Source organism: Sceloporus occidentalis, unplaced genomic scaffold, assembly GCF_023333645.1.
Source record: "Sceloporus occidentalis isolate IW3139 unplaced genomic scaffold, rSceOcc1.0.p SCAF_3, whole genome shotgun sequence".
Lineage (NCBI taxonomy): Eukaryota > Metazoa > Chordata > Lepidosauria > Squamata > Phrynosomatidae > Sceloporus > Sceloporus occidentalis.
In genome coordinates, this window is record NW_028316983.1 from 248,822,323 (window position 1) to 248,850,046 (window position 27,724).

General features: G+C 51.0%; 1 protein-coding gene across 3 annotated transcripts in view; it reads left to right on the forward strand.

Annotated features, from left to right (window-relative positions):
* HSF1 (heat shock transcription factor 1) overlaps window positions 1-27,724 on the forward strand; it is a 70,575-nt gene that overhangs the window by 39,149 nt on the left and 3,702 nt on the right. The window contains exons 5-13 of one of the 3 annotated variants that reach the window (XM_089518172.1): window positions 2,694-2,769; window positions 3,612-3,673; window positions 4,929-5,025; window positions 6,908-7,047; window positions 11,353-11,598; window positions 15,855-15,941; window positions 17,205-17,310; window positions 17,433-17,498; window positions 19,283-19,534. In XM_089518172.1, coding sequence (XP_089374298.1) covers window positions 2,694-2,769; window positions 3,612-3,673; window positions 4,929-5,025; window positions 6,908-7,047; window positions 11,353-11,598; window positions 15,855-15,941; window positions 17,205-17,310; window positions 17,433-17,498; window positions 19,283-19,351 — 949 coding nt within the window. In that variant the 3' untranslated portion in view covers window positions 19,352-19,534. Of the gene's footprint in view, window positions 1-2,693; window positions 2,770-3,611; window positions 3,674-4,928; window positions 5,026-6,907; window positions 7,048-11,352; window positions 11,599-15,854; window positions 15,942-17,204; window positions 17,311-17,432; window positions 17,499-19,282; window positions 19,535-27,724 lie in introns of those variants that run through there. The other 2 variants (XM_089518170.1, XM_089518171.1) reach the window with 2 other exon arrangements.

The following is a 27,724-nucleotide window of genomic DNA, read 5'->3' on the forward strand; positions in this document are numbered from 1 at the left end:
CGGATGGAGCCAGATGTCTTCTGGGAAGGGCTCAGTTCCCAGAAGAAGAAGTAGTTCCTCTTGTTTATTTGCCAGGCTCTGTGCATTAGTGTAGAGATACCTAAGATGTCTCTTAGATAGAGGTCATTCTCTCCAGCAGATCCTCTTCAGCTGATGATGTTTTTCTGCCCACTGGTGTGCACTTGTACTCTTGGCCCAGTTCCTCCCATATTACTCAGGCTCTTGTTCCCAGTACCTAGTGTTCCTCTGCCCTCTAGAACACACTCTTCCTCTCCTGTTTCACTCAGGTTAAAGCCCTCCTGATCAGGTGTGCAAGATTCCTAGCAAACACATTTCTTCCAGTTCCTGTGAGGTGCAGCCCATCTCTGCCCAGAAGGTCCTCTTCAGAAAGCACAGACCCCAGTGGTCCAAGAAGTCAGACCTTTCTTGAAAGCACCATCTTCAGAGCCAGTTGTTCACTTCTTGCATTCTTCTCCCTCTTCCTGGGTCACATCCTTCAACAGGAAGGAGTGATGGAATAGCAATCTGCGCCCCAAGTTCTTTAGCTTCTTACTCAGATGCTTCTAGTCGCTGGGAAGTATCATTTGTCCAATATGAATCACAAGGAAAGAGTTAAGCAAGTAGAAATGAGCCTTTCTGCTATCTAGAGCACCAGCAAAGCATTGGCCTCTCTTGTTTCAGTGATGCAAAACTGAGACCCACCGGGTAGGAAGGAGCAAATGCTTATTAGAATGGAGGAATATGACTAGTGATGGGAAGGAGGAAGGTTGTAAGACTGACATGTTGAGGGTTGTGAGAGCCTGTGATCTCCTCAGGATCTACACCTGAACCGAGTAGCCCCAGTGAGCATGGGCAGCAAAACTTTTCCTTTCCTGGGGTCTTGATGTTCTGTGTGGTGGAATTGTGCAAAGCTTTGGAAGCTTACTGTACATTTTGAGATTGCATCCCAGAAATCCCTTGTCCAGCATAATCCAAAAGAATTCTGAGGCTTTGGGTTGAGATAAATGCATCCTACAGCAAATCATGCCCAAACTCTCCCTAGAGGCAAAGATGACTAGATTGAGGTCACATTTTGGCCATATCATGAGAAGGAAGGACTCATTAGAAAAGATGATGGTGCTTAGTAATGCTGAGGGCAGTAAGAAAAGAAGATGACTGTATATCAGATGGATGGATTCAGTCAGAAGCTGCAGCCATGAATCTGCAAGCGCTAGCAGAGTGGTTGAAGACAGGCGGACTTGGAGGTTTCTCATTCATAGGGTCTCCATAGGTTGAAGTCGAGTTGAAGGCAGTTAACAAGAAACAACCAATTGGGAGTCAGTGTGGTGTGGCATTTAGTCTAGGAGACATGGGATCCCTGGCTGAGCCTGGATCACCCCTGATCCCTGGGGAATCCCACCTAGATTCCCATGGCCTTGGCATGGGAGGTGGGCATGAAGGCTGCTTGCTCCAGGCTCCTCTTTTTTGTGGAGCATGACTTTCCTGCATTTCAGTGAGGCCAAAGGCCACTTACAGCCATTCTTCTGGCTTTGGAGATTCTGGGGAAGGGGCAGCAGTTCCAGAAGGCCTGCAAAGAGTTAAAAGAAGCCCAGGCTCAGATGCTTTTCTTCACACAATGTTTTTATAGAGCAATTAAATGACTGTGAAGAGTTTATAAGGCTTGGCTTCAAAGGTTTCATGGCTGGGGTTATGAAATGAACTTAGGGGTGTTTTATTTATCCACCATTGGACAGGATTATCCATAAACTTCCATCCCCTGCCCACCTGCTTCTCTTAAAACCTGTCCCCCAGGGATCGCCAACTCTAGCGCCACATGCCTTCCTTTCAACATCATCCTGCCATAGAACTTGGGAAGTGCTGGTAGGCTTTCAGGGATGCAGGTTGCGCTGGATACCATGCCCAGCAACTGTGACCCTGGTGTGAGTGCAGGGGGCTGTGGTAAAGGTATGTGACTGTGGGATGCTGGTTACTAACAGTATTTTTGTTGTAAATGGACAGGGCTGGGCTGGCTTGTGCTGCAAGCCACAAATGTAGATCACAAATGCAGCAGGATTCTCTCAATCTTGCCATCTGCATCGGCAAGACTTGTGACGAAATCCAGCATTTGCATAACATCTCAGAGGGTTTCTCTTTCTGTGGAGGATGCCTCTTGTGGTCATGAAGTTCTCCTGGAGATTCTCCATTTCCAGTCCATCCAAATTAATGCTGGCGACTCCTGTGTTGTGTATTTTGTTCCCAAAGAAAGTCTAACTGACATTCTCACTGAAGCCTCACTTCCTCAGTTTTGTCAGATACGTGGGTCTGCTGGAACAGACTGAGGCCTCTCTGTCAGTAACTGATGGAGCATCCAGATTCCTATATCTTTTGAGAAGCTCATGTGCATGAACTGGAAGACATCCTGCTATGCTCTACTTGCTACCCCACTTTTTCTGGCAGCTGGCATTAAGAGGGACATGGTTGCCTTTGTGAATGTGGGCCATTATGTTGTCATGGTGGTTGTGTACAATGGATCCTTCCAGTCCTTGTTGGTTCAGTTTCTAAACAAATGTTACCAAACAAATAAAGTGTCAGTACAAGTAGGCTAGAATAAAAATGAAAACCTACCATGACTTGATGTAACGGCTGGGAGGAGGCTGGCAGTGTCTCTGGGAGTCTTGCTGGCCAGCTCACAATGTCTGCTTCCTTTCTTTCAGTGAGAACGAGGCGCTGTGGCGGGAGGTGGCCAGTTTGCGGCAGAAGCACGCTCAGCAGCAGAAGGTGGTCAATAAGGTAAGTGCCCCTTTCCCCTTGTGGGGCTCTTCCTTTTCTAGTTGCCAGCCTTCCATGAGGAGCCATAGGAAGGCTGCACTGCAGGTGGATTGGCTTCATCAGTGAAGCTATGGCTGCAGCCCTGAGTCTGCAAGAGCTAAGCAAGACTATTAAGAACAGGGATTTTGGAGATCCTTTGTCTGTAGTGTTGCCATACATCAAAGCTGACTTGACAGCTAAAAATGCTAAGTATGTTGCTGCCATCTTGCAATGCCTCTTGAAGCAAAGAAATGTGCGAGAGCTTCCAAGCATGTGCAAAGTGGCTTCCCTTTGCCAACTGAGCAACCAACACCAGTTCCCTCCATAAGTGGGGCTAGGATCAAAGGCTTCAGTTTAGCACAACTGAGAGCTGGTACAGACCAGCAATAAAAGCCTCCTTGCTGGCAGCTTGGCGTATGCGTGACACATGCGTTGATGCCGCCTGGAGCCACTTGCCAACCCACATGTGGGCCGGCTTTACGGCACTTTGCCTGAGCACCAATAAGCTCAGGTGGCGGTGGTGGAAAGGTTGGCTTTTTTCCACCACTTCTTTTTGGACTGGAAAAACGCCAGGTCAGGGCTGCGGTGTATGGTTGCCATGATCTCGATCCCGCAATCAAAACGGCGGTGTCAGGCCACCCCTTTAGGGCTGTCTATATCAGCCCTGAATTTTTAAGCATGAATTGTTACTGAGGGTAAGGGAAGGATCCCCACATTTGAAGTGTGTGTCCCTTTTCCTGGCATGCTTTGGGGAGCTTGGTTGCCTGGGCAAAAGGTTAATCATGTTTATAGGGCTTCTCTCTCTGTGTCTTTCTTCCCCACAGCTCATCCAGTTCTTGATTTCCTTGGTGCAGTCCAACCGTATTCTTGGGGTGAAACGAAAGATGTAAGTGGAGCGTTGGGTGCTGTTTGGAGTCCAGTTCAGGGGGCAAGCTGACTGTAGGCAAGGCCTTGAGGCTCACTCTTGTCTGAGAAGACCTTTGGTGGTCACTATGAAACAGACTTTACAATCTCAAACTGTGGAATTGAAATACAAAACTAATGTCTTCTGGAGACTTGTAAATGTCCTTGGAAACCCAGTCACTTCATATTGACCAAAATGTAAATGGCCTTGGTAAGCTTCCCCCCCCCCCCCCCCAAGTAGGTTCTCTTATCTGTACCTGCTTTTCCTTTCCCTGCCTGCGTTTATCCCTTGCTGCATGTATTCGGTGGAGTTTTCTTTTTGTTCCCTCTTGTACATACAACTGCTCCCTTGTGCAGTTGTGTTTCTGCTCAGATTTATGAGGCTTTGAGTTGGTTGGCTCTCTTCTTTGGCCTGATGATGAGAAGGACTAGTACAAGAAATGCAGGTTCTTTGGGCCAGTCTGTACTCCTGCATCCCTGCTATAGTGTTAAAACAGTGTAACTGGCTTCTGCAAGATATGGTGATGGCCACCAGTGAAAGGCAGCTGTAAAGGAAGACTAGGTGAATTGGTGGAGGTTAAGTTCATCAAAGGCTGTTAGTCACAATGCTAGGTGATGCTACTAGTATCAGAGGCAGAGTACCTTTTGATACCAGTTGCTTGTGGGGAAGGACAAGAGAGTGTGGTTGTGTTTGTTTCCAACTCTGGAGACGTTTGGTAGCCACTGGCAAACAGGGTGCTAGACTGGATAGGCTTTCTAGTCTGATCCAGCTTCAGAGCGGTCATGATTTTCTTTATGTGCAACCCAAGGAAGCTACAGTAGCCTTTTCCCTGAGGTCCTGCCCAGTCTGACCTTAGAGCATCTGGTTTACACACCTGGGGCAGCAAGCCATACGCGTTTGATCCTTTGGCCCAGAAACTCTGTGGGGAAAGGTGGGAAAGGATTCCCTGGTGGCCAGCACAATCCTGGACTCTGTACGGCATGGAAATTCTTTCCCCCAGAAGTGCCCTCTGTGGACGCAGCATCAGAGCTGACCCCACAGTCGTCCCACAGCTTCCTTTCTTCCTTTTCTGTGCAGCATTCTGAGAGGGAGTTTGCCACTTTGCAGGGGGTGTATGTAGTATCTTAATGTAGTGGTCCCCAGGACCCTGGCATATCCTATCTGCCCCCCCCATCCCTCCCTTGAGGAGACCTCCTGGGGCATCTGCACCTCATTGCTCTCTTCCTTTTCCTTACAGCCCCTTGATGTTGAATGATGGTAGCTCAGCCCATTCCATGCCCAAGTATGGCCGCCAGTACTCTTTGGAGCACGTCCACGGCCCGTCCTCTTATTCCGTAAGTATTTTGTGGGTGAGGAGGGGACGGCAGAGGCCGGTCTCTGCACCCTGTAAAGTCACCCTCCCAACTCACATACCAAGGGCCATGTTTCCTCAGGGAAGCAGCCATGTTATTCTGTGGCAGCATAGAACAAGAAAGAGGAGAGGGAGGAAGACCTGGAAGACCCATGTCACCTCACACAGCCCTAGGAAGGTACAAGACAAGGGTCACAGTTTGAATCTTTCTGGATTCGATTATATTCTGTTCCACTTTTTGAATATGCTTAATAACCCAAGGCTTTAATATCACTCTGTCCTTGCATCTGAGCAAGTGGGTTGATATCTGTGAGAGCTCATACTAAAAAATAAGGCAGCCTTAAAGGTGCAGCTAGATTCTGTTTTGGTTTCATCTCATTTCCCCCTTTTTATGTTTCTTCAAGGAAATCTTATTGGGAGCCATATGCCAGCTGTGGCAAGAGCCAGTCATACCTGCACTTACACACAAACCATCCATTCCTCCAAGCTCATACCCCTTTCCTCCATCCATTCACCCCACACTTCTGTTTATTTCTTACCTGCCTTTCCCCATGGATCTCACATGTTGTTGGGAGAGGTGGGTAAATGATGATGGTGATGATGATGGTGATGATGTAGATGTAGATGACAGTACAATTAGCACAACAGTATGTGGAAGGCTGCACAATTCTCACAATAGTCAGAATTATAGAATCACAGATTTGCAAGGGGCTTCATGGACCACTGAGTCCAACCCCCAACTCAGTGCAGGTTCTCCAGCATCAGGTAGCTGTCCAGCCTCTTTTTAAGGACATCCAAAGAAGGAGATTTCAGCACCTCCCTAGGCAACTGATTCCATTCTCCATCCGTTCTCACTGTCCGAAAGTTCCTCATAATGTTCAAACAAAATCTACCCTCCTGTAACTTAAAAACATTAGACCTAGTGTCAGCTACTCCTCCCAGTTTTGTATCATCCACAAAGTTGATAGGGGTTTCTCATCCTTATTCTCCAATTCTTTGATAAAAGCACTGAAGCGTGTTGGCCCCAGGACAGAACCCTGCAGCCCTCCGCTTGAGTTTACCTCCAGTTTGAAGCACAGCCACAGGTTACAATTCTTTGAGTACAGTTTTCCAACCAGTTTTGGATCAATCTGATGGTGTTTTCCCATGTATTCCATATTTAATCAGTTTGCTAATCAAATTCTCATGGGGGAACTTATCAGATGTTTTGCTGAAATCCAGATAAATTACAGCCACAGCATTCCCACCATCTTCTAAACTAGTGATCAAAAAGGTACAAGGTTAGTTTGGCAGGATTTGTTCTTGACAAATCCTTCCTTGCTCCTGCATTGTCATCCAGATACTTGCAGATGGACTCCTGTGTAATCCAAAGTATTTTTCCAGGTATTGCTCATTGCCATGGGGGATGATTTCTCAGGGGGCTCCGGCAATGAAAAGGAAAGGCTAACTTAATGTGAAGTCGAAGGCTTTCATGGCCCGCATACATAATTTTTTGTGGGTTTTTCGGGCTATGTGGCCATGTTCTAGAAGTTCTCTTCTAGAATATGGCCACATAGCTCGAAAAACCCACAAAAAAAGCTAGCTTAATGGCTGCACAAGGCTGATTTTGGAGGAAGGAAGGAAGAAGTTTAGCTCTTCCTCCCTCAGTCTCTGCACTCCCACATGTCAATGAAGCTTATGGGAAAGGGTCCCATTTGCTGAGGATGGACCTGTTTCTTTCCTAGGTCTTGCCTGGGAAATAGAGGGTGAGGGTGGGCTACTTAGAGGGCTTATGCAACCAGCAGGGATCAGGCGGTAGGGGGGTTTCCAACCCTGATTTGCAGGATGGGTGGGCCTCACAGCCGTCTTTGCCTTTCCTCTTGCAGGCTGCCTCCCCGGCATACAGCGGCTCCAACCTGTATTCGCCCGACTCCTCCTCCAACTCTGGCCCCATTATCTCAGATGTGACAGAACTGGCCCCATCCAGCCCCTCCGCTTCGCCCAGCAGCAGCCTTGACAATGAAAGGTACACAACAGAGTCTCCTTTGGCCCAATGATTCACTTTAGCATGAACGGACCTGGCAGATTGCCGGCCTTGGTTCCTGGTTCGTGAAAGCATGAAAAGCCCTAAATTAGATTGGAAGCCTGAAAGGGAGGCTATTGCAGCATGTTGTACAAGTGCCCATCACCTCCCTGGCTGAGGTTCTCCTTGGCTGCAACTGTTCAGTTTTTACCTCTGCCTCTTGCATTGCTGCAAGATGTATGTTTTTGTCCTTTTAAAGTTTGAGATTCTCAATGAAAATGTATGCTCTTTTGTGCTTCCTCCATGTCCAACCAAAGAGTGAGATGTAGTTTTCTCAGGGCTATGCTAAGTAGCTGGACATGTCTGAACTTATTCCTTTCTAGCTGTGTGCCAACTCTGTGGAGGTTTTAAGGGCCTTACACTAGAGAGCATCATGGCTTTTTGGTTTGTGTGTGTATCCAAGTTAACTTTTCCAAGGGAGGAACTTGAGGCGGACCTGTTCTTGCCAGCGATGGCTGGTTTTCTTTTTGCTCATTTCACAGTAATGATGTTGAATTGTGTTGAGATGTGTGAGGATATGTGGCTGTGTGAATGAGCCCAAAGAATGCAAAAAGTGTTTTCTTGCCATATGTGGGGTGCAAAGCTTGGGATTAGTTTCAGAAGGAATCTCACAACTCTACAAATCCCCAAATTCAATAGCATGAAGCCACGGAAATTAAGGTGGTGTCAAACTTGATTATTTCCGCAGTGTGGATGCAGCCAAAGTAATACAATGCAGTATAATGCAGCTGACCCAGAAGCAATCATTCTACATTGCATGACGTTGTTTATACCCAATCTTTTTTTTCAAAGTTGGGACTCAAGGTGACTTAGAAGATAAAAAGAAATGTGGGTAGATAACATGTAGGTAAAAGTGAAGAAAATAGGGAATGTTCCTTCCTTGGGTCTCTGTGCAGCTCAGCCCTTGTCCCTTGTCCTCCTTTTCTGCCCAGATATTTGCAGCCTGGGCACTCCCAGGAGGGGCAAAGCCTGGCGTATTGTGTTTATTATCATCCCCTGCACTCACAGCACATGGGAAGGTTGAATATTGCAGGCACTGGTGCCAAGTCCCGACAGCCTCTCTTTATTACCTGTGTTTCTGTGCCTCATCTACCAGGAACCATCCCTTGGAAATGGGAACCAGATGCTGGCCTAAAACAGCCCATCGCCACTTTGTTCTTTTATACCTGGTGACCGTTCTGGCGGGGCTAATTGAGTCTTTTGGGGAGTTTGGGTGCGAGAGGCCATTTCCATCTGCCAGGAAAGCATTTCCCTCTTTTTAAAAATTCCCATGATAATAATAATAATATGTTTTATTTATAGACCGCTATTCCGCAATGATCATAGCGGTGTACAGTAAAAATCATAATGCAATACAAAATACAAGGTGAGAAAGGAGGGAGAAGTCTCGTCCTTCAGGCAGTCCCTGATGTTGCTCGGTCTGCCTGATGACTCCCTCTGAGGCCAAGATGACAGTTTAGGAGGGAGGGGCCTCTTCCTTCAGGCAGTCCCTGATGTTGCTGGGTCTGCCTGATCTCTCCCTCTGAGGCCAAGATGACAGTTTAGGAAGGAGGGGCCTCTTCCTTCAGGCAGTCCCTGATGTTCCTGGGTCTGCCTGATCGCTCCCTCTGAGGCCAAGATGTCAGTTTAGGAGGGAGGGGCCTCTTCCTTCAGGCAGTCCCTGATGTTGCTGGGTCTGCCTGATCGCTCCCTCTGAGGCCAAGATGACAGTTGAGGAGGGAGGGGCCTCTTCCTTCAGGCAGTCCCTGATGTTGCTGGGTCTGCCTGATCTCTCCCTCTGAGGCCAAGATGACAGTTTAGGAGGGAGGGGCCTCTTCCTTCAGGCAGTCCCTGATGTTGCTGGGTCTGCCTGATCGCTCCCTCTGAGGCCAAGATGACAGTTGGGGAGGGAGGGGCCTCTTCCTTCAGGCAGTCCCTGATGTTGCTGGGTCTGCCTGATCTCTCCCTCTGAGGCCAAGATGTCAGTTTAGGAGGGAGGGGCCTCTTCCTTCAGGCAGTCCCTGATGTTGCTGGGTCTGCCTGATCTCTCCCTCTGAGGCCGAGATGACAGTTGAGGAGGGAGGGGCCTCTTCCTTCAGGCAGTCCCTGATGTTGCTGGGTCTGCCTGATGGCTCCCTCTGAGGCCGAGATGACAGTTGAGGAGGGAGGGGCCTCTTCCTTCAGGCAGTCCAAGATGTTGCTGGGTCTGCCTGATGGCTCCCTCTGAGGCCGAGATGACAGTTGAGGAGGGAGGGGCCTCTTCCTTCAGGCAGTCCCTGATGTTGCTGGGTCTGCCTGATCTCTCCCTCTGAGGCCAAGATGACAGTTTAGGAGGGAGGGGCCTCTTCCTTCAGGCAGTCCCTGATGTTGCTGGGTCTGCCTGATCGCTCCCTCTGAGGCCAAGATGTCAGTTTAGGAGGGAGGGGTCTCTTCCTTCAGGCAGTCCCTGATGTTGCTGGGTCTGCCTGATCACTCCCTCTGAGGCCAAGATGTCAGTTTAGGAGGGAGGGGCCTCTTCCTTCAGGCAGTCCCTGATGTTGCTGGGTCTGCCTGATCGCTCCCTCTGAGGCCAAGATGACAGTTGGGGAGGGAGGGGCCTCTTCCTTCAGGCAGTCCCTGATGTTGCTGGGTCTGCCTGATCGCTCCCTCTGAGGCCTAGATGTCAGTTTAGGAGGGAGGGGCCTCTTCCTTCAGGCAGTCCCCGATGTTGCTGGGTCTGCCTGATGACTCCCTCTGAGGCCAAGATGTCAGTTTAGGAGGGAGGGGCCTCTTCCTTCAGGCAGTCCCTGATGTTGCTGGGTCTGCCTGATCTCTCCCTCTGAGGCCGAGATGACAGTTGAGGAGGGAGGGGCCTCTTCCTTCAGGCAGTCCCTGATGTTGCTGGGTCTGCCTGATCTCTCCCTCTGAGGCCAAGATGACAGTTTAGGAGGGAGGGGCCTCTTCCTTCAGGCAGTCCCTGATGTTGCTGGGTCTGCCTGATCTCTCCCTCTGAGGCCAAGATGACAGTTTAGGAGGGAGGGGCCTCTTCCTTCAGGCAGTCCCTGATGTTGCTGGGTCTGCCTGATCGCTCCCTCTGAGGCCAAGATGTCAGTTTAGGAGGGAGGGGCCTCTTCCTTCAGGCAGTCCCTGATGTTGCTGGGTCTGCCTGATCGCTCCCTCTGAGGCCAAGATGTCAGTTTAGGAGGGAGGGGCCTCTTCCTTCAGGCAGTCCCTGATGTTGCTGGGTCTGCCTGATCGCTCCCTCTGAGGCCAAGATGACAGTTGAGGAGGGAGGGGCGTCTTCCTTCAGGCAGTTACTGATGTTGCTGGGTCTGCCTGATCGCTCCCTCTGAGGCCAAGATGTCAGTTTAGGAGGGAGGGGCCTCTTCCTTCAGGCAGTCCCTGATGTTGCTGGGTCTGCCTGATCGCTCCCTCTGAGGCCAAGATGACAGTTGAGGAGGGAGGGGCCTCTTCCTTCAGGCAGTCCCTGATGTTGCTGGGTCTGCCTGATCTCTCCCTCTGAGGCCAAGATGACAGTTTAGGAGGGAGGGGCCTCTTCCTTCAGGCAGTCCCTGATGTTGCTGGGTCTGCCTGATCGCTCCCTCTGAGGCCAAGATGTCAGTTTAGGAGGGAGGGGCCTCTTCCTTCAGGCAGTCCCTGATGTTGCTGGGTCTGCCTGATTGCTCCCTCTGAGGCCAAGATGTCAGTTTAGGAGGGAGGGGCCTCTTCCTTCAGGCAGTCCCTGATGTTGCTGGGTCTGCCTGATCGCTCCCTCTGAGGCCAAGATGACAGTTGAGGAGGGAGGGGCGTCTTCCTTCAGGCAGTTACTGATGTTGCTGGGTCTGCCTGATCTCTGAGGCCAAGATGACAGTTTAGGAGGGAGGGGCCTCTTCCTTCAGACAGTCCCTGACGTTGCTGGGTCTGCCTGATGACTCCCTCCAGCTGAGAAGCTACGGCTGAGGCAGGGGGCAAAGCTCAGGACTGATGGGTTTACTATGCCTCAAAAGAGAGCTTTAGGATGGGAGAAAGACAAGCCTCCTCCGTACCCTCCAGCCAAGAGCAGTTTTAGTCAGACAAAAAGGTTTTATTTGGAGGAAAGTAGCTTTGAGTCCCAATTTTGGGAGGAAAGCGGGGTGCAAATAATTATAATAGTAATAATAATAATAATAATAATAATAATAATAATAATGGGGTGGCTTCTGACTAAGTCGAAGGGGTGGCACTCAGTCTCCTTGGCCGGGTGGAAGCATGTCACCTCTTACTTTCCATCTGCCTTCCTCTCTCCCTCAGGAGCAGTAGCCCTTTGGTCCATATCAAAGAGGAGCCCCCCAGCCCTTCTCGCAGCCCCCACATTGAGGAAGCCAGCCCTGCCGGCGTGCCCGCTGTGGAAACCCCTCTCTCACCCACCACCTTCATCGACTCCATCTTGCAAGATGACGCGTCCACCGCTGCCGCTGACACGGCCCCTTCTGCCAGCAGCGCCACCGTTCAGCCCCAGTCCCCAGAAAAGTGCCTCAGCATTGCTTGCCTTGACAAGTAAGTAGAGGGAAGAGTAAACCAGGGGCTGGGGAAGTCTGTGGCCATGACAGAGTTTAGAGCTGCCCCCCCCCAAAAAGAGCCAAGCAACAGTGACCCAGGGTCTTCTTGCTCCCAGATGTCCCAGATGTCATTGCCACCCTTAGCGCCACTACTGCCAGCAGCATCCGTTCACTTATACCCTGCCTTTTCCAAAACTGGGATTGCAGCCATCTTACAAAAGTTAGAAGAGATACCAAGAAAAGCACATATGAAGACTTAAATGAAAACACAGGAAACCTGTAAACCATCCTTAGGATTCAAACCACTTAAAACAAATCTGTTAGCTTCCCCCTGCACACAATGCGAAATGGACGGTCCTTCCCCCTTGCAGGTGTTTGGTTCCCAAACTTTGGTCTTCCAGATGTTTTGAACATCAACTCCCAAAAGTCCCTGCCAGCTTGGCCAACAGTCAGGAATTCTGGGAGATGAAATCCAAAACATCTGGAAGACAAACGTTTAGGAATCACTGAACTAGAGCATCCCCAGTAGCAGGTAGTTGTCCAGAGTCTTTTGGAAGAGACCCCACCACTTTTTCTAGGCAATTGACTCCATTCCCAGACCACTCTCACTGTCAAGAAGTTCTTTCTCCTAGGCAATTGAAATCTACCCTCCTGTAACTTAAAGCCTTTCAACCCCTTTCTACCTTCTGAGGCAGCAGAAAACATGCCTATCCCCTTCTCTCTGTGGTAGCCCTTGAGGTATATAAAGAGGGGCATCAGGTCTCTCACCATACCTTTATTTCAGCCAACAGGCCATTGGGCAACAGAATATATATAAAACATGTTAAAATAACACTATAAAACACACTAAGTGGCATCATATCACCCCACAATCTGCTCTTCACCATGTTGAACATGCTCAGCTGCTGGTTTCTTTCCCATGAATGTCTGACACCACAGACAGAGCCCAGGAGCATGAGCAGAATGCCACAGTCATGCCCTCCTGGGAGGCCATGGCTGTGATAATCTCAGGTCACACCAAACTTACATATGAAAGTGCCCCACAGTTGGTGAACAGATAAGTGCTAGTGAACAGGTCTGGCCAGCCAGAGGGGTACCTTGCCAGGACATGGTTTGGGATTCTTTCAGGTGGTTGCTGCCCCAAAAAGCTCCAGATCACCTGCCAGCCCACTTCTGACAGGGAGGAAGCAGCGTGTGCAGGAACTGTACTATGTGTGGCCTGTGGGGACGCTATCCTCTCACTTTGGTGCTGTCGATTCTACAGGCCTCCTTTGCCTCCAGGGAGCTGCTGTTCCCAATGAGGAAAGCACCTCTGGGCAGCAGCTGAGTTTCTGCCTTTTGTGGGAGCAGCTAAAGGCAAGGGACCAGGGATGTCACTCTTCACTAATTTCATTCTTGAAGGAAGCATCAAGTAATTTGCCAGTGTTCTTCCTCTGCAGTTTTCAAAAACAGTTGAAGATTTAGTCTGTACATAGTTCATATCTGGCCTATTGCACAGGAAACAGAATTGTCTGCAAAGAAAAGAATTAAATAACGTTGTTCCCTGTGCAAAATACATTGGGTCTTGTGCAAAACAGCTCCACGTGTGGTGAATTTTTGGGCAGAATAATTCCTAAGCTTCCAAAACTCTCTGAGAGTAAATGAAAGAAAGAAGTTGTAAACATGAGTTTTTGTAGATTTGAGTCTACCTTTTCTGATGCATGTAAAACAAGATCACTTTGCAGACTGATTTTTAAGACCAACGTGGCCCTGTCTTTGAATTCTACCGCAAAGACTCTTGTCAGTCCAGGATTCTCCTCATCAGGTTTCCCTACAGTTACAGAATATTTTTAAATATCCTTTCCATCTCTAGGAGTTGGGGGGGGGGGTAGCAAGCAGCTCCCTGCTGGTGCTGTGCTTTGTGCCCTGTCCTCTCAGGATAGTCCCCTCCTTGTCAGTTTAACCAACCAGCTTCCCAGACCTGCATTTTTAGTGGACCCCCAAAGTAGCACAGTGTTCCAGAGGCCCTGAACCAGTTTCTCATGGATCACTTTTCCTTCTCTGGAAGGCTTTGACCTTATCATCCTCACTAAGCCACTCATCATGTGCCCTTCAGGTTGTGAGTGACATGGGGAAGTGTCGTGTGAGACCAGGCCCCTCTAAGGGATAAAGTGGATATGTTAAAGAGAAGGAGTGTGCCAGCCTCGCTTTCTCCCTCAAAATGAGTTGTCTATGTGCAAGGTGCATGTGTGTTGCTGGATCTCTTGGCAGAGGCACAAGACTCAGGTCCAAGTCACAGTCTGGAGTAGCCATATAGTCAAGAGGGAACTAAGCTCTTCCACTTCTGTCATTCATTCTCCTTGCACTAAACGCAGCTCAGAGTTCCTTTGCACAGTAAAGGGGAACCATACACAAGGACTTCAATCTCCAGCTCTCACAGCAGGCTTCCATTTTTTTCTGAAAGGTAGATTGATGGTTAACGTTTTTAGCCAGTCACAGCCCCAAAACACAGGGTGGATCATAAGAGCCTAAAACAGGCAAGATGTAGCTGTGTACATGTACAATCTGTGTAGAATGAGAGCAGGTGAAGGAAGTGGCAAAACCTCCAACTGGTACCCTGCCCTTTTCTCCAACCTCCTTTGCCAGTAGTTCACCAGAGCACTGGGCTCAGCCCTGGGCAGTGAGCTCTAGCTGCCAATGGCATCTCTTCTCCCCAGCGGTTAAGCTGTCCTGCATGGACCAGACTGTGGTTCCACTGAGCCAAGGATTGTCGACACTAACTGTCCACAGAAGCTCCCAAGGGTTTCAAGCAAAGATCCTTCAGAAAAAATGGGTGTGGTGGGGAGATGCCAGGGAGTATGTCTGGGACATCAACTCCAGATGTAGCCCTCAGATTTCTTCCTGCTGCAAAATGTCAGGCTTCTGCATGAGACTCAACAAGGGGTTGCCTAGTCTCAGATACTTACAGAGTCACAACATTTCCTGTGTGCAGGCATCTATATCCTCATGACAGTACCTCTGATAAAAAGATGCCAGAAGCTGCTAGAAACCACACTTGTGTTGGCTTCCAAATGTAGCAGAGATCCTCTTGCTGCTCATGAACAAACTGGGGACTCCCAGCTCCAGCTGATGAGGTGCTGGGGGCCACAGGAAGGATCCGGACCTTGTAATGTGTTGGAAGGGGCTGGTTCGGGAGGGGGGGAGGCGATACAGCACCAGCAGAGAAGCTGAGTCCTCCATTTCCTAGCACTGGAGGAAGGGCATCCTCAGGTGGGTTAGTCAGTCAGTCAGTCAGTCACTAGGACTCAAGGTGGCTGGCGCCTCTTCCTCTTGCTCCAACACATAGGAAGCAAGCATTTGTTATGCACCCGCTGGGGGCACAGTAATCCCTCCCAGCCGGAGTCCTGCCTATTCCTCTGACAGGAGGACTTATATTTTGCAGCAGTATGATAGGCCAGTGGGGTTTGGCTGTTGAGGGGGAGATAGCAGTGAGTGTGGCTGACGACACCTGCTCTGTGGGGTTGGCTGTGGATTTTCTGGGCTGTGGGCAGGTGTCCAATGGTGTTATTTCCCACCCACCCCCACCCCCAAATACCACTCCTGAGAAGAACCTTCCTTCCTTGGAGTGCCAGACTCCCCCTCTTCTCTCTTCATCCATCTGGGTTTTAGCCCAGGGCTGAACCTGACCTCAGGGTCTCTCTTGCCCATGGCCTTAAACCTTCTCCATTCTGTGTTTTGGAGTGGCCAACCTGCACCAAGGATCTGTCACTAAGATCCACAAATGCAGATCAGTTGCTCCTTATCAAATGTGGATCCACTCTGCTCTCTGTCACAGTGGGAATGCATGCACCCACCCACACACACTTATCCAGAGGCTTATGAGATGGAAGAAAGCTCATTGCCAACTGAGTGTAGACAGGAGGGTGAGGTCTTTATCTTTGTGAGAGAAGCAGAGGCAGGAACAGAGCTTGCACCAGACAGTTATACTCTGTTTTAGACCAGGGTGCAGGGTGTACAGTTGCTCTTCTACTCTACTTGCATCTCGCTCTCACCCATCCTCAGGATCTCTGTTCCGATTCACTGGTCTTGACTTGGCCGTCCTGCCAAGAGGCCCCAGACTGTACTAACACTTGCCCTGCACCCTCTGCTCTCCCCTTAGACTGCCTGCTCTTCCTTGCCTTTTGAAAGTTAACCACCCTTTACTCCCTAAAGGTGACGCATGCGGCGCTCTGGGTATTCTGAATCGAGTGTTCCTCTTCTCTTTGTATCTTTCAGTTTGGCTCGTACTCCGCAGATGTCTGAGGTCACCTGCCTTTTCCCCAGCCCTTCCTCTTCCTCACTGCACTGCAGACCACAGCAAGGGTTAGCACTTCTGTCGCTCGCTGCTCCCCAGGCCTTGCTCTACACTGAGGGGGAAAGGGGTGACCAGGCAGGAGATGCTGGGAGACATCTCTTCTGCCAAACCAGTTGACCCTCTCGTCGGGGCTTGTCCACACTGTCAGGGGGGTCAGTTACCTTTGGGGAATATTGGGGAACCACAGACAGTGGTCAAGCCAAAGATAAGACACTGCCCAGAGAACCTCAGCCTTTGACCCCAATGAACACATGTCAGAATCTGGGTGTGGGTTCAAAAACAGGAGCCAGTCTATGTGTTAGGCACAAGGTGCAACTGCATCCTCCACTTTCAGACCCTTATATGAGATTACTTGGAAGTCTTCCTTGTATTAAAGAGATGGGTTTGGCACCTGGGACACACCCTCAGGAGGTAGATGGTGGAGGAGAAGTCCTCCTAGGTCCTGTCCTCACCTCCAAGGCCCTGGGGATAGAGTCACAGAATTGCTGTCTTGGGGGAGATCTTGGAGAATCACTCCTGCTGTTCTAGATAGACCATGCTGGGCCTACTGGGGCCAGCATCCTGGCTCGAGAGGAGGCATCCATGAGGCACGCCATGTACAATGCATTCATAAGGCGCACCATGGGGCTTCCGAGTTGCAAGATCCATGGAAGGCTTGCTTCAGTCCCTCCTCCTCCTCCTCCTCCTCTTCTCAGTGTGACAGATGCAGAGAACCTCTGGCTAAGCACCAGCATTACTGCAATGCGCACTGAAGAAAGTGCTCTCTCGGTTCAAGAAGCTCTGAAGAATCTGTGGATTTGTCCATTGGTGGGGAGCACATGAGCTTTGTCTAGGAGTTCCTGGGTTCCCTCTAAAGCTTAGGGCTGAGAAGCCCTTCCCATCCCATCCCAAAATTGTTGGGTGAGGCCCAGCTAGAGGCATGGTATGCCTACATCAGCATTAAGGGAGCCTCTTCTCTGTCTGTTTCTAGCTGTTTACTGAAGGGGGGAGCATACACAGGCCTCAGGAGTGCAGATGGTGTGTTTATACATGTGGGACTCTTCGTTCCAAAAGATAAATAGACCAGTGACTGTTCAGAAACTGCATATCCAGGGTGGGATGGCGGGGGGGGGGGGGTCTTACCTGAAGTGTCAAATCTGCCCTGGACTGCCCCCTTCAGAGTCCAAGCCAATCTCTTCATTGGGCACGGGGGCAAGATAGTGCTGTTGCTTGCAGGGGGACTAAAAGAACCACCCTGGGCTCACATGGCTTCATCTGTCTTGTTTCCCCAGGAATGAGCTGAACGAGCACCTTGACACCATCGATTCCAGCCTGGATAACCTTCAGGCCATGCTCACCACCCATGGCTTCAGCGTGGACACAAGCGCCTTGCTGGACGTAAGCCCCCTTCCTCCTCCTCTTCCTTCTTCCCATTGTGGAAGTTCTGGCATGAAGGGTGTCGGCTTCCAGGCGGCTGTGCCTCACTCCTAACCTGTGCATCCTTTCCTCCCTGTCAACAGCTGTTCAGTCCTTCGGTGACGATGACGGATATGAACTTGCCAGATCTGGACAGCAGCTTGGCCAGTGTGAGTTGACTCTTTTAAAAAACAAAGACAGTATTATTAGAATGAAAGGAAAGGAAAAAGAGAGAAAGAAGAAAAATGCAGACTAGTGCCTGGGCTAAGCATATACAGTGGTCCCTCCACATTTGCTGGGGTTGGGGGTAAAGGACCCCTGTGAATGTGGGGAAACCACAAATAAAGAAAACACTATTGTTTTTGCCTAAGAAAACACTTCTCTAGGAATCTCCATGTCCTCCAGGGCAACTCTATGGTCAACATCTACCAGATGTTAATCATAGAATCATGCTGGAGGACCTACATATGCCTAGATGTAGAGAGGTGACCAGAGACTCCGTGGGCCATGTTAGACTGGATCACCTTGAGTTTGTAAGTACCAATGAAGTGGCAAGCTCCTTGGAAGCGTAAGGAGGACGACGTGCGCCCTCAATCCTTGCCCTGTCCAGGGAGGAGATGCTATGACTACATTATTACAATCAATAATCAATGCATACTTTAGGGAGGGCAAATTTCCATCACAGCTAAAATTGGCAGTGGTTAACCCACTTTTAAAAAAGCCCTCCCTAGATCCCCCAGAGAGAAACAATTACAGATCGGTCTCCCTTTTACCATTCTTGGGCAAAGTGATCAAGAGAGCAGTTGCCTTCCGACTCCAGGCTGTCTTGGATGAAACCAATTATCTGGACCCATTTCAAACTGGCTTCAGGGCGGGATATGGAGTGGAGACAGCCATGGTCGCCTTAATCGATGACCTCCGTCTGGGCACAGACAGGGGAAGTGTGACCCTGTTAGTGCTCTTGGACATCTCAGCGGCTTTCGATACCATCAACCATGTTATCCTTCTGGAGCGCCTGAGGGAGCTGGGCATAGGAAGCACTGTGCTCCAGTGGATCCGATCCTACCTCTCAGGCAGGTTCCAGATGGTGAGGCTGGGGGACAGTTGCTCTTCTAGGAAAGAGCTGACATCTGGCGTCCCTCAAGGCGCCATTCTGTCCCCCATGCTATTTAACATTTACATGAAACCGCTGGGAGAGATCATCCGGAGACATGGGGCGCGAGGTTATCAATACACTGGTAACACCCAAATATGCTTCTCTATGTCCCCAACTGCTACAGTAACTAAGGCTGACTTCTCCCCTCTGAATCCCTGCCTTGAGTCAGTAATGGGCTGGATGAGGAAAAACAAACTCAAGCTGAATCCAGGGAAAACGGAGGTACTTGCCATAGGCTCCTTAGGTCTGGGGAAGGAAATTTCTCCTCCCCTCTTAGACAGGGTTACACTTCCCCTGAAGGATGAAGTTCGCAGTCTGGGAGTACTTCTGGATCCGTCTCTACGTTTGTCATCTCAAGTGGATGCGACGGCCAGAAGTGCTTGGTACCAACTTCGGTTGATACGCCAACTGCAACCCTACCTCAACCGAAAGGACCTTGAAGCTGTAGTACATGCTCTGGTAATCTCTCATCTCAACTTCTGTAATGCACTCTACATGGGGCTACCCTTGTATCAAGTTCGGAAGCTTCAATTAGTGCAAAATGCGGCAGCGAGGTTGGTCACTAGTTCTTCGAGACTTGACCATTTAACACCTATCTTGAAAGATCTACACTGGCTCCCATTTAGCTTCCAGGCACAATACAAGGTGTTGGTTATTACCTTTAAAGCCCTACATGGCTTGGGTCCGGGTTACTTACGGGATCGCATCTCCCTATACAATCTGCCCCGCACTCTTAGAACAAGTGGGAAGAACTTGCTGGAAATACCATCATCCAAGCATGTCTCCGCTTCCCTAAAGGCATTCAGCATAGCTGCCCCAGGCTTTGGAATGGACTCCCAGAGGAGACCCGCTTTGTTACATCCCTAGAAACCTTCAAGAAGGCGGTAAAGACAGAGCTCTTCCGCCGCGCTCATCCTCCTGACCTACTATGAAGACCACTAGTATGGAACGAGACCAGCTGCCCCTGTGATTGATAGTTGTTAATGTTTTTAGGCTTTTATGCTTTTATGTATGTTTTTATGTTTTTATGCTTTTATTTTAACTGTGGTTTTAATGCTGTAACTGTAATTTTAACTCTGTTGTGATTCTGCTTCGATCCACTGGGAGAGGCGGGAGATAGAAATAAAAATTATTATTATTATTATTATTATTATTATTATTATCAGAGAAGGGTTTTCTTTAGGAACTTCAAGGTCATCCAACACAACTCTATGGTCAACCTCTGGCAGAGTTGCCCTGGAGGACCTAGAGATTCCTACAGAGAACATATGAATAAAACATGCAAGTAATCAAATCTGCAAAAGGCAAAGCTGCAAATGTGAAGGACAGACTGTGCATTAAGGTGATCAAATGCAGGTCTACTTTGAGGTACACATTCAGGAGAAGATAAGGCAGTTAAGAACTTCTGACCAACTTCACAAGAGGATCTTTATCTTTCCAGTCTTGGATATATAAATACTTTTGCAGCAGTAAAAGCACACGGGATCCAACCACTTTAACCCTCAGCTAAATTTTCCATCACAAGAAAACAATTTAAAGGAATATGTGTGCTTACTAATGACAGATATTTCTCTGATACATAATTAATACTCTATAATACCTTTAGCCATAAAGAACTAGACATCCTACGCCCAGCTTTATCTGCATGGCATCTCTTATTTGAAGTAGTCAACTTCTTTCCAAAAAAGGTGCAATGGTGTCACTGGGAGTTAGATCTTGCAAACCTCCAGAAGAGTGGGTGGGCAGACAGACACAGCCCCCTTCCCACCATGTTCCTCAGCAGACCCTCAACCGCATATTGGAGGGTCGGAAGGAAATGCTCAGCCTCCCCCGCAGCCCTGCCGTTCTGTTCGGTCAGGGCTTTTTCCTTTGCAGAAGCAGCAGCCGTATCACTCACATGCAGCTAATGAGGTGCTGAGTGCTCCTTTCTCAAAACAGCCTTGGGCTTCTCAGCCTCTCTAAAGTCGTTTGTCTCAGGCGATGAAGGTGATGATGCCGGCAGAAGTCGCCTTCATCGCCTCAAAAGCCTGGACAACAGAGCTCCCTCCCTCCCTCTACCCCGCCCCCCCCCCCTCAGTATACACAAAAAGAAATGGTTTTGTATCCCAGAAAATCCAGCCCAGTCTGAGAGCCACTGTTTCCCAGTCTAGTAGTAGTAGTAGTAGTAGTAGTAATTTTGATTTCTTTCCCACCTCACTGCAAAGCTCAAGGCCGAGTACAACACATTAAGATACAAAAAACAATTTAAAGAGAGAACACATAAAACCAACAGTTAATATATATTGTGATTTAACCTTTAAATGATTTCATATAAAAACATTCTTTAAAATGTACTAATTGAAAATCGTGATTTAAAATTGACTGGGTAGGCTTGCCAGAAGATATGTGTCTTCAGTCCTGTTTTAAATGAGGGAGCAAGCTTGTTTTCTGCTGCTCCAGAGACTAGGACCTCGAGCAATGGATGCAAGCTGCAGGAAAAAAGATTCCAGTTCAACATTAGGAGGAACTTCCTGACAGTAAGGGCTGTTCGACAGTGGAACAAACTCCTTCCTCAGAGTGCAGTGGAGTCTTCTTCCATAGAGGTTTTTAAACAGAGGCTGGATGGCCATCTGTCAGGGATGCTTTCATTGAGAGTTCCTGCATGGCAGAATGAGGTTGGACTGGACCAGGGCCCTTGCGGTCTCTTCCAACTCTACAACTCTATGATTCTAAATGCCATCAGCATATTCAGGTGTCCTATCTCTTCCAGCAGGTCATTCCACAGTCTGGGGGCAGCAGACAAAAAAAGGCCTCTGGGAAACCATTGCCAGTTTGTTCCTGGACAGTTGGAGAGACCATTTCCCAGAGGACTTGAGCATATAGCGCAGATTGTATGGCAGAAGGCAATCCCATAGATAACCTGGACTCAAACCTTGTAGGGCTTTAAAGGTAATAACCAATACTTTGCATTTTGACAAGAAAGTAATTGGCAACCAGTTGAGTGATTTTAAGATTGGTGTAATATGATCGCTCCTGGATGTACCCATAATCAGTCTGGCTGCCATATTCGGAACCGGTTGGTTTCCGATCTTGGTATAAAGGTTGCCCAATGTAGAGTGCCTTGCAGAAATCCAGCCGTGAGTTTACCAGTGCATGCACTGCCATCTTTAGGTCCTCCACAGACCTTTAACACACCACACACAGCCAGGCACTGGGTTGGAAGGTGAGTCAGTTCTGAGGAAAGCACAGGGGACAAGGTGATGCAGTCCATGGGGGCCTGATCCAGCAGGAAAATCTTTTGTGCAAGCCCTATCGAAAGGAATAGGGGATGCACAACAGCATTGCAGGTGCTGGCCCAGATGAAGGGGAGGTATTTGGTTGCCATATACCCACTCAGGTGGGTGGCCAAATACCTTTGCCACTGCATCCCACCCAGACATTTAGCAGCAGAGAAGGGGCCGAGCATCCTGACTTCGGGTGGCTCCGCCCACTTGGCTCCTGGTAGGCAGGTAGGAAACAAAGAACAAAGGAAGTGACCGGGGCCCTGGCCCCCTCGCCCTTGCGGGCGGAGCTACCCAGGAACCCCAGTCTTCTTCCTGCCTCGCACCTGGTAGGACGTTTCTCATCCAGCTCCAGAGTTTTCAGCTCATCGCTCCCCGGACCCGCCTGGCTCCTTTCTCTCTCTTCCTCATCTCTCTCTCTTTCCTCCCTCAATCTCCTCTCAAAAAAAAAAAAAAAAACCAGCCCATCTCCTGTTCTACCTCCCGACCTTGTTTCTTCCCCCCCTTCTCTTCCCCCCCCCCACCGCGGGAGACATGGCTACCGACAGGGATGCCAGAGCCACAGGGGAGCTCGCTTCCACTCTGCCCGGGCCAGCCCCGGCTTTGCCGGCTGCTCGCCGAGCGGCATCTCCATCAGCGCCCCTGGAAGTGGAAGCGCGACCGCAGCGACCGGAGGAAGCCCTCCCTTCTGCTGTCGGGTCAAGGGACTCCCAAGCGGCCCAGGTGTGGTCAGAAGAGGGAGAGCCCTCACCTTCCAACACCGGCGAGGACGTGAGTAACTCTCCCCCGCCGCCACAGATTTTGAGGTGGTTCAGGGCCTTCCTGGAGCAGGAAGCTCCCTCCACCACCAGGGCACTCCAGGGAGGGAACGAAGGCGCAGGCTCGCGCTCCCGCGAGGCCAGCACACCAGCTTGGGGGACTGCTGCCTTCCCAGGGGGGGGACCACTCCTGATGTGGCCAGGGGCCATGCTCCCACAGGCCTTTCTCCCCAGCGACTCCTTCCCAAGGGGGTGGGGGATGGCGCCGGGCTTCCCCCAGGCCAACGCGGACTTCTCTCCGGGGGCTCATGGCGGCTGCCATGCTCGCCGGCCCGCGCCCCGCCCACTTCCGGAGGACCCGGAAGTGCCCTGGCGGCACCACGTGGCCGCTCATGGGCGCCGCCATCTTGGCCATGCGGCCGCCCATGGGCGCCGCCATCTTGGCCAGTCAGAGGCCAGCGGCCACCGCCACCGCGGACACGCGGCGGCGGGGCCGGATTCAGCAGCGCGGGATGGTGGTGTCACCGGGGGGGTCGGGGAGGCCCCCTCCGCCGCCAGCGAGCCTCAGCTCACGGGCCAGCCCAGTGAGCGACAAGGACGCAAAGCGTCCAGAAAACGGAGCTCCCCGGCACGAGGGTTAGGCACCAGGGAGTCCTCCCCCAGTCACACCCCCCTAAGCCAGACAGGGGCCCACTGTTCAGAAGAGGAAGGGGCTTCATGCTCTTCCTCCGGCTCAGAGCGCTCCTACCTCCCGCCAACCAAGCGCCCCCGCCACGATAGGACCTCTAGCCGCAAGCGCCCTCGCACCACGCTTCCCTCTGACGACGAAATCTCGGAGGACTCTCACAGCCCTTCAGCCTCAGAGGCAGAGGAGGGCGAACTGTCATAAGATGAAGGAGAGCCCAAAACAGACGCACAACTGTCCTCGCGCCTGTTTAAACCGGAGGACTATGTGCCACTCATTAGAAAGACAACTAAGACCCTGGGCATTACCCCACCCACAGGACAGACCACCCCCTCCCCCGATTCAGACCTCCCCAAGATGAGCGAGGATTTGTTCCCAGTGTCGGTCTCTCCAGTCCAGCAGATTCCCTGACCGCTTAACATCATGCAGATTATTAGGGACGAGTGGGCGAAGCCAGCCTCCGCCAGATCCAATCACGGCATCACCCGCAAGTACTACGTATTGCAGCCAGCCGTCATGGACAAGCTCAAGATTCCAGCCGTGGACGCCCCTGTGTCGGCGCTCGTCTCATCAGCTGTCTTCTCTAGGGATGGGGAGGACACCCTCAGAAACCCAGAGGACCGTAGGGCCGAGGGGGCACTTAAAAAGGCCCATGAGGCCCTATCCATCGCCATCAGGGCCGCGTCCACTGTATCCATGGTGATGCGGGCCAGTCTCCAGTGGTCCCGCCAGCTTCTGGACCTCCTGCCCAGCCCAGACACCAAGGTTAAGCAAACCATTAACAAAATTGCCAAAGCGACAGCCTTCGCTGCCGATGGCACCCTTGACACCATCCAACAGTGTGCTTGAGCCCAGGCAGCAGCTGTGGCAGTCCGCAGGCAGTTCTGGCTTAAGAACTGGAACGTGGATTCCAAATCCAAGCAGAACCTGGCCTTTTCCCCATTCCTTGGTTCCAAGCTGTTTGGAGAATCCCTAGAGCCAGTGCTAGTAGAGGGAAAGGACAAGAGAAAGGCTCTTCCCACCTCCAAGAAAAGGGACGATAAGAGACAATACAGTGGTACCCCGGGATACGAATGCGCCGCCTTACGAAATTTCCGGGTTACGAAAAAAATCCATGTAATTAAATGTTTCCGGGTTACGAAGGTTATTCCGGGTTACGAAGAAAATTTTTGGTGCTTTTCGGCGCGATTTCACACGAAATCGCGGCTTTCGCTATTAAAGCCTATGGGCTTTTCGGCTAGCGAAAGTTTCCGGGTTACGAAAGCGGCGGCGGAACGAATTAATTTCGTAACCCGGGGTACCACTGTATAGGAACCGCTCTTCCTTTCGCCCCAACCAATCCTCCTACCCCTCTTCCTCCAATTCCTTTCGAGCCAGAGAGTCCAGGCCCAACAGATCTCATTGGGGAGATTCAAGATTTAGCAAACAGGCTAAACCTCCCTTCCCCTCCAAAGAAGGAGCGGGGCCCAAACAACCCCGCAAAAATAGTTCACAATGACGGCGTTCCCCCAGTAGGAGGCAGGCTGCAGGGGTTCGGCCACATTTGGGAGACATCCACCTCAGACAAATGGGTCCTAGATACCATCCGTCAGGGCTACAAGATAATATTCCATCGTACGCCCCCCGACAAGTTTATACCATCTCCCAGATCAGCCGACCCCAACAAACACCGCCTCCTACTGGAGGCCATCGAGCGCCTACTACACATCAAGGCCATCGAGCCCGTCCCGAGACAAGAGAGGGGACAAGGCTGCTATTCCACCTTCTTCCTTGTTCCCAAGAAAAACGGATCCTGGAGAGCCATATTGAACCTCAGAGGGGTCAACCGGTTCGTCCTAAAGAAAAGATTCAGAATGGAGACACTCAAGTCCATCCTAGACAGTCTCCAGCCAGAAGACTACCTCTCCTCGCTGGACCTACAAGATGCTTATCTTCATATTTTGATTCACCCTTGCTCAAGAAGATTCCTCAGATTCAGATATGGCAAGCGCCACTACCAATACAGAGCCCTTCCCTTTGGGCTAGCCTCTTCCCCCAGAGTGTTCACCAAGATCATGGTGGCACTTGTCGCCCGATGGAGAACCCAGTGATTGCACATCTATCCCTACCTCGACGACCTGCTAATCCGGTCATCCTCCAGACTCCAGGGGGTTCTCGACATCAATCACATCCTCAGGTCCCTCCAGGGTCATGGCTTCCTCCTGAATCTCGAGAAGAGCTCGCTGACTCCAGGTCAACAGATCCACCATCTGGGAGCCATAATAGACACCCAGGCGGGGACGGTACGCCTACTTCCGGACCGCATCCAGTCCATACAGAACGCCATCTCGAAGGTCCTGCAGACCACGCGTCCCAGCCTCCAGCTCTTGGCCCACCTCCAGGGCCTCATGATCGCAGCCATCCAGTGCCTTCCCTGGGCGAGGTTCCACGCCAGGCCCCTGCAATGGCTCCTTCTCCCTCACCAGCGGGCCATTATCCTCAGGAGACACAAGAAAATACAGCTCTCCAGCGAAGTAAGACAGTCGTTTCGTTGGTGGATGTCCAAGGCAGTCCACCGAGGTCGCCAAATCTGGAGGCCCCCGAGTGTTCAGGTCACCACGGATGCCAGCCTCCGGGGCTGGGGAGCGATATGCGGAACACAGCTGGCCCAGGGCAAATGGAGCCCAGAAGAACAAACACACAGCATCAATTGGTTGGAGCTCCGGGCAATCCGCCTTTCTCTCCTCGCCTTCAGTCAGGCGATTCACCAGAGGTCAGTCCTGGTCAGGACGGACAACACCACAGCCAAGGCACATGTCAATCGTCAAGGGGGAACCAGATCCAGGTCCCTGATGAGCGAGGCTCGATCCCTTCTAACATGGGCAGAGGCCAATCTCATAACCCTGGAGGCCGAACACCTTCAAGGATCCCTAAACTCAAAAGCCGACTGGCTGAGCAGAATAGATATCGACCAAGGGGAGTGGAGCCTCCACCCTCAGACCTTCCAGATCATCACAGACAGACTCGGCCAACCCGTACTGGACCTGTTCGCCTCCCCCGCCAATGCCAAAACTCCCAGGTTTCTCTCAAGGTTCCAAACGGAAGGGGCCGAAGGAATGGACGCCCTCAACTGCCCCTGGCCACCAGGCCTCCTCTATGCTTTCCCGCCGACTCCGTTGCTCACGAAGCTCCTAGCCAGGATACGCAGGACCAACGCACAGGTTATTCTCGTGGCCCCGGCATGGCCGCGGCGACCCTGGTTCTCAGAGATTCTTGCCATGGCAACTCAAGGATTCGCCCTCCCGCTCAGGCCGGACCTCCTCGCACAAGGGCAGATCCATCACCCGGACCCAGCCTGGCTACGGCTTCACGCCTGGAAATTGAACGCCACATGCTGAGCGGATATGGCTACTCTCCAGAAGTGGTTGACTCCATTCTCGCTTCGAGACGCCAATCTACAAATAGGATCTACGAATACACCTTTAGGGCATTCAAAAGGTGGTGCAAGGTCAAAAACAAGGACTTCATCAAGATCTCTGTTCCGACAGTGCTCCAGTTCTTACAGGATGGCTTCCTCCAGGGCCTGCGGCCCAACACCATCAAGAGACAAGTGGCAGCCATCACCTCCATACTGCCCCATAAGGTCGCAGCCAGGATTTCCCAACACCCCCATATCCGCAGGCTGCTCAAAGGGGTCGCCAACAAGGCGCCCCCAACAAAGCATCGATTCCCGTCCTGGGACCTGCATAAAGTCCTCAAGGCCTTGACCATCCCGCCTTTCGAGCCACTGAGGGAAGTACCCCTCAAGTTCCTGACCTTCAAGACACTGATACTGACGGCGCTCACATCAGCGAGGCGCATCTCCGAAATCGGTGCCCTATCCGTCCGCAAAGGATTGTGCATCATCAGGCCGGACTCTGTTCTCCTGAGGCCTGACCCAACCTTTGTCCCTAAGGTTAACTCCGTGTTCCACACCTCCCATGACATTGTCCTCCCGTCCTTCTGCCCCCGACCCACTGAAGACCTAGAAAAGTGCTGGCATACTCTCGATGTTCGCAGAGCCATAAAAGTTTACCTCAAGAGAACGGCCACGTTCAGGAGATCGGAGGCACTATTCGTATCCTTTCGACCTAACTCCAAGGGCAAAAAGGTGTCAGGCTCTACCTTAGCAAGGTGGATCAAACAGTGTATCGTCCAGTGCTACAAGTCACTTAAGCTTCAACCTCCGGCTGACATCACCGCTCACTCGACGAGAAGTGCAGCTACATCTGCGGCCTTATCCACCAATGCTCCGTTGGCTGAAATCTGCAGGGCGGCCACTTGGAAGTCCCCGTCGACATTCACCAGACACTATAAACTTGACCTCTTCCAATCGGCAGAGGCGGCCTTTGGCCGGAGGGTTTTACAACAGGTGGTTTCGGATCCGCCCTCCGCGCCAGCCAGCCCTCCCTAGTAACTGGTCTGCTTTTATAAATCCCGAAGTCAGGATGCTCGGCCCCTTCTCTGCTGCTAAATGGAACGTTGGACTTACCTGAAAGACGTCCCTTTACAGCAGAGA